General features: G+C 41.6%; 1 protein-coding gene across 1 annotated transcript; it reads right to left on the reverse strand.

Annotated features, from left to right (window-relative positions):
* Window positions 1-290: 290 nt before the first annotated feature.
* LOC149134279 (protein GVQW3-like) lies at window positions 291-815 on the reverse strand. The gene has a single exon (XM_089358212.1). The coding sequence runs from the start codon at window positions 813-815 to the stop codon at window positions 291-293; it is 525 nt and encodes a 174-aa protein (XP_089214338.1).
* Window positions 816-6,890: the final 6,075 nt, after the last annotated feature.

The following is a 6,890-nucleotide window of genomic DNA, read 5'->3' on the forward strand; positions in this document are numbered from 1 at the left end:
AAGTTCATCATCATCTGAAAAGTGCTTCCCCTTCAGAAAAGACTTCATAGTTGGAAAGAGGTAGAAGTCAGATGATGTAAAGTCGGGAAAGTAAGTGGGTGAAGAAGGATTTCATAGCCGCAGGTGTGTGCTTTCATCTTGGGAATACGCGCATTGTGAACTGGGGCGTTGTCTTGGAGGAGGCGGACTCCTTTGGTCAGCATGCCACACCTCTGTGCTTTGATGGTGTCCTGCAATTTATGCAGCAGAGAAGCGTAGTATGCCCCGTGAATCACTACTCTGCGCTGGTCCTAAAACACTGTGAGTATCACTTTGCCTGCTGAAGATTGGACACGAGCCTTCTTTGGAGGTGGTGAGTTATCGTACTTCCATCGCTTCGACTTGACTTTAGCCTCAGGATCAAAGTAATGGACCCATATTTCATCCTGTATGATAAGCCTGCCGAAAAGGTCTTCCTCGTTTTCTTGGCATATTGCCAAAAAAGCCTGGGAGCAATTAACTTGTTCCTGCTTCTGAAAAGGTGTGAGCATCCGGGAAATCCATCGTGCAGATACCTTCCACATGTCAAACGGTCGGGAATGATTTTTTTTCCCCCGGACCCTACACTTATCTTCGCTTCTTAGTTGCCGAATAGTTATGCAGTGATCCTCCAAAATGGCGGCTTTCACTTTATGGGAGGTGTCGTCATCAGTGGCGGAATGTGGTTGTCCAGGAATAGCAGCAGTTTCCACCGATGTCCGACCACATTTGAACTGGCGATACCAGTGCTTGAATACGTCGTATGATGGGGCATCATCACCATAAACTTCTTTCATCTCATCGAAAGTCTCTTTTGGTGTACGACCCTTCAAGAATAAGAAACTGACCATTGATCATTTATAACACCTGTCCACTTCAGCAGCCGTAAAAGACAAACGAATACTAAAGGAAAGCTGCCGTTTACAATGTGACATGTAGGGGGCAGGTATGATTACACTTATACCAAGTTCCGTTTCGTGCAATAACCGGAAGTGGGTCAGGGGAAATCGTTAATGAACATCCCTCGTATCACCAAGAAACACATCACTTCCTGTTCCTGCTCGAAACGTTAGAATGTTCTTCTACCGAATCAAATCAATGAATTCCTTCTTTCAATCGTTTTTATTCCTTCATTTCAGACACAGACCAGAGACTGTCTTCACATAAGTTGGGTAATGATGGCGCTCCAATACAGCTAATTCGATCCCGAGTCCCTCGGTTTCAATCTCAACAACTGTTATTAAACCAACAGATTATGCAACTCGTCATATTTCTTTTCCGCCCTCTTTCTTCCTCTCTCTTCAGCTCATACTTTTTAACGTTCTCTCTCGCCTTCTCTCTCCCCCTCTCTCTCGTTCCTTCTCTTTCTCTCTCCCTCCCCATTCTCTCTCGTTCCCCCCTCTTTCTCTCTCTCTCTCTCTCTCTCTCTCTCTCTCTCTCTCTCTCTCTCTGATTTATAACTTCTGCTTCTCTCTATGTCTCTTCCTATTATTTTGCTCACTCTCTCTCTAATTTCCTCTGCTTCTCTGTCTCATTCTGTCTCTCCGCCTCTTATAGTTATTACGTCTGCTTCGCACACACACACATACACACACACACACGCACTTTTATTCACTCTCGCATTCTCGTTCTCTATCAATGTTTTATTTTTCTATTTCAATGTCCGCTCTCTCTCTCTCTCTCTCTCTCTCTCTCTCTCTCTCTCTCTCTTCCTCTCTATCCATCTTTTTATCTCTCTCTCCTCGTATAGTATGTCGACTTTCTTCTCAATTCCTTCACACTTCGTTCCAAGATGAGAAGATATGCAACAACAATAATATATAAGAGATACACAAATAAGATACACTTGACACTGACGTAGTATGACATGTCGTGCGAGTCGTCTGCAAGATACAGAGCTACGATAAATCTCCCTGTTACATACAGATATAATATTTCTAACCATAACATTATAGATTAAAATCTGAAATACGAGCAAACTGCTGAGACTCTGTGTTGGCAACAATTAGTTCATAGCAGAGTTTGATAAGTTCAGTTCCCAGGAGGAGTTTGGCAAACTCCGAACTTATCAAACTCTTCTGGAAGTCTCCATAATATGTTGAAACGTTGTTGTTGTTGCAGTTGCTTGGCCCCGTGTCAAGCTTAGTTTAAGTTAAAGAGACCGAATGGAAGTCAGGATCAACTTTGCAAGATTTGAAAGACAACTCGTTTTAACGAAAAATGCTTTCCTTCAGTTGATTGTCTTTTCTTTTCTCTTCTTTTTTCTTTCTTTCTTTCTCTCTTTTTCTTTCTTTCTTTTGTTTGTTTGTTAACATGCGAAGTTAACATCAAAATTATTTCCGAGATTGCTTAGATTTTGGAATTCGGATTCAAACATAAAACTATACAAAAGCTCACTTCGTAACCTTGTAGTTTCAGGTACAACTGAGGACAAATCCTCTCCTGTAGCCCCGGGCCAACCAATGTCTTTTGAGTGAATTTGACAGACAGAAACTGTGTGGAAGCCCATAGTATGCATACCTACATATGTGAGCGCGTGCATGTATGTCTCTTTATGTTTGGGCCCCCCCCCCCAGCGCTTGACAATCGGTTTTGGTTCGTTTGTGTCCATATGACGTAGCGGTTAGGCACAAGAGACCGATAATACAAAAAAAGAAAAGTACTGGCTTTGATTTATTCAACAAGACCCATCAAGGTGGTGCCCCAGCATGACCACAGTCCAATAAATGAACGAGTAAAAAATAAAAGATAATTTCTTGCGTTAAAAATGAGAATGTTGGAAAAATAATTAAGGTAGGTATAGACTTAGTAAAGTGATAGAGTGGGTGGAGCGTGGAACATTCCTAATGCGAAAAGGGATGAAGGGTCTATCAGAGTTTGTATAGACATTTGGTCAAGAATATTCTAGCTTTGATCATTGCTCGGGCGAAACCCACGTGACATCCAGCACTGCTGGATACCACGTGGGTGTTACCGTTGACAACAAAATAAGCTGGAGTCCGAACATAAACAGCAGAGTCGAGATGGCTCGCAGGGTGTGCTCATGGATCCTCAGGACTTCCCGGTCTGGAGACGCCCCAGCCATTATTTTACTTTTCTCTCCTTTTGCTCGGCCTCACCTTGAATACTGTTGTCCACTGGTGACGCCCCCCTCCCCCCACACACACACGATACAGCAATAGTATGAAAATTAAAACTCTCCAGAGATCAATCACACAAAAATAAATGACACGCCAAGCCTTGACTATTGGGATCGACTCAAAAAGCTCAGGCTTTACGCTCCCCGGCGCCGCCGTGAGCGCTATATCATCTGTATGATGTGGAAAATATTCCATTTAACAATCCCCAAATGACATAGGTATCATCTTTAAAATTCATCCGAGGCTTGGCCCCCCATGCCATCCGTCCACTCCAGAAACCATGTTCGTGTCGTATCACAACACTACGACAGAACTATTTCACCTCAATTGGTCCTTCTCTCTTCAACATCGTGCCAGTCCACGTAAAGGAGGAACGTGATTTCACGGCATTCAAATGGTCCCTAAATGATTACCTCCAACAAATACCAGACAAACCACTCACACCCGGATATATCTTTGAAAGCAATAACTCTCTGCTGGAATGGGCTATGGTGCCCAAGAGTTGACTGTGCGTCTCTTCCAGGTGGTGCTATTAAATTAGACATGGCCTGAGCCAAATTTGGCCGAAACTTATCTAAGTAACTTTCCACAAAAACTGAACATATAACTTTCAAAGTTTGGCATAAGGCCAGTATGTTCGAGGGAGACGTTAAGTCAATTGCATCTACCCCAATGCCCACCTTGTTCAGCTTATTTTATCGGCCCCGAATAGATGAAAGGTAAAGTCGGTCTTGGCGACATTTGAACTCAGAACATAAAGACAGATGAAATGCCGCGAAGTATTTTGGCCGAGGTGTTAACGACTCTACCAGTTCGCCGCCGCCTTTCACAACAACTGAACATATTAACACTAATTGTACAAATCCTCATTTAATTTATGGTGTCTGCAACCTCTCTTCTAATTTATAATGACCATCACTGTCGACACAGAGCTTCTCACCCATTTCCAGATTTCACACAATGGCTGTTATGTTCTCTTTCGGTAATGATAAAGAAAGATCAATGCAATAACAGTTTGCCCTAGTTTTTTTTTTTTTTTTTTCGCATTCTTGTCTCTCCACCTTCTTCTACGAAATGGTTTACAATGAAGGGATAAGGGTTGTCGAATTTAAAGTGCTTCGTTGCTATAAACATATCAGTTAAACTTTTTATTAAAGAGGTGGAACACTACCAATGTTTATTATAATACGGGTTTTTGGCTTGCAAGTAGGAAGATGGGAAAGGGGAGTGATGTCGCTAAAATCCTAACAAGCCAAAAGCATTTCTTCTTACAACAGAATATCTAAAGAAATAGGTGACCGATTTATTTACTTTCAGGGTGTTGTTTACGTTGGTGGAATTGGGTAGGGAAGGGACCAATGGAATTTAAAGCTAAGAATCTAATACCTTCCTTTCTTCGACCTAAAAACCTTCAGCCACTGATTGCATTAGGGAACGGCTGTCAAACGTAAACCCACACCTTTGCAATGATATCCCTCGCTGAGTTTTAAAACATTCTCCACGTCCCATCCTCACTAAAAAACATTCTAGCACACAGGTAATCGCGGTCCTTCCTCTTCCACCCTGCTGGTCCTGCTGGTATTTCTCTTTCCTTTTTTTGCTTTTTATTTATGTATTTCTTTATTTTCCCCTCCCAGAAAACATTTCTTTCTTTTAAGTAATCTGATCTATAAACAACACGTCCATGCTGTAAAATCGCAAAATGGATTTTTCTTTCCTTTTGACTCTGCATTTCTTTTTAGTTACAGAGGTGGGTGAAAAAAAAATTATCATCAATTAATAGATACAAAGAAGAAAAAAAGATTAAAAGAATTTTGGAAGCAAATAATACATTTATTGTTTTATTGTTCATTCAGTTCCTCTCTGCGCGAGCACACACACACACACACACACACACACACGCACGCACACACACACACACACACACGCGCGCGCGCACGCGCGCGCATACATGATGCGCACATTCATACAATCAGTCAGTAACTCTGTAAAGGCAAAGCAACTTTGGGAACAATTCTCTTTCTGTTACACTCTCCATCTCCCCTCTCTCTCTCTCTCTCTCTCTCTCTCTCTCTCTCTCTCTCTCTCTATATATATATATATATATATATATATATATATATATATATATATATATATATATATATATATCTTATTTCCGTGTGTGTCAAGTGGAGAACATTGCTAAAATTAATATTTGATAATGCTTATCGTGTTAATTCTGCAGTTGTTTACTTTTTGGTTTAAAAAAAAAATTCAATCTCCGGGAAAAGAAGGAGAAGATGAGCAGAAAAATCTTGTAAACTCTCGAAATATTATTAAACACACACACACACACACACACGCGCGCGCACACACACACACACACACACACACACACACACACACACACATTTTTACATACATACACACATCTATATAGAGAGTACAAGAGGTATTTTAAGATATTCAGTATATTACTCTCTTCAAATCAATTAAAAAGTTTTCATATTTTTTTGTGCTGTGTGGGGACAATATGTCAAAGAAAAGACCCAACGTTTCCTTTGCGTCTCGTAAAAGTAAATTAAAAGAGGTTGAAGAGGGGTTTGCGCTCGGATTTCGTAAAACTCTCACCAGCAACGACCACCCAAACAGACCCGTTGGTTGGAGGGTCGTTGCCTCAATGATGCAAAGGTGTCATCTGGCAGGAGTAAGGCGGCGAGCTGGCAGAGTGGTTAGCACGCCGAGCGAAATGCTTAGCGGTATTTCGTCCGCCGTTACGTTCTGAGTTCAAATTCCGCCGAGGTCGACTTTGCCTTTCATCCTTTCGGAGTCGATTAAATAAGTACCAGTTACGCACTGAGGTCGATGTAATCGACTTAATCCCTTTGTCTGTCCTTGTTTGTCCCGTCTATGTTTAGCCCCTTGTGGGCAATAAAGAAATAAGGAGTAGGAAGGGATCACTAACAAATGGTGGATGCAGCGATGCACTGTTACAGCGCATTCCCCGATACTACATCTTCTCTTTCTTTCAGATTCCCCCTATCAGATAAAATGCTAACACAAGAAATGAAAAGACATGCAGCCATTGTTGCGAAATGTGCAGAACACAGCAATTTAGAAATTGTCAAAATTCTAAATGTTACAAGATCTTTTGTAAACAAAGTTCGGATGGAACTGGAAGCGCCTGGCAGGAATGTTTCAGCTGTATCAAAGAGAGAGAGAGAGAGAGAGAGAGAGAGAGAGAGAGAGAGAGAGAGAGAGCGAGAGAAAGTGTTCGAGATGTTCGGAGATTATAAGGACAGAGCAATCTATCCGAAGGGATCAAAACATTGTCGACGATAATCCCAGAAAATCAATGAGAGTCATTTCAAAGAACTCCAGGGTGGACTATAAGAAATATGGGCCACGAGATGGTTTGATACAATTCGTATGTACTGAGGGAAGGCCAATTCATGCCCGCAACGATTCAGAGAAACCATTTGACATGCTCCAGAAAGGTTAAAAGTCCTCATCAACATGGCATGCGTTTTTCTTCTCTGATGGGAAAAATTTCGACCAAGACAATAAGTCTAACGGGAGAAATGATAGGTGGCTATGTGTCGATCCTTCTGATGTCCCCTAATGTGATATGCACCAAGTTTCCAGCAACTGCGATGCTTTTAAGAGCGGTGAGTAACGAAGGTCATGTCACGACACTTCATACATTTCCGCGAGGTTTTAGAATTAATGCTGCTGAATACGTTTAGATTC

This window comes from Octopus bimaculoides, chromosome 9 (assembly GCF_046866305.1).
Source record: "Octopus bimaculoides isolate indiv1 chromosome 9, ASM4686630v1, whole genome shotgun sequence".
NCBI classification, from domain to species: domain Eukaryota; kingdom Metazoa; phylum Mollusca; class Cephalopoda; order Octopoda; family Octopodidae; genus Octopus; species Octopus bimaculoides.

Excerpts from the sequence above, each read along its gene's own strand:
- LOC149134279 (XM_089358212.1), bottom strand. The coding sequence starts at position 815 with ATGAAAGAAGTTTATGGTGATGATGCCCCATCATACGACGTATTCAAG.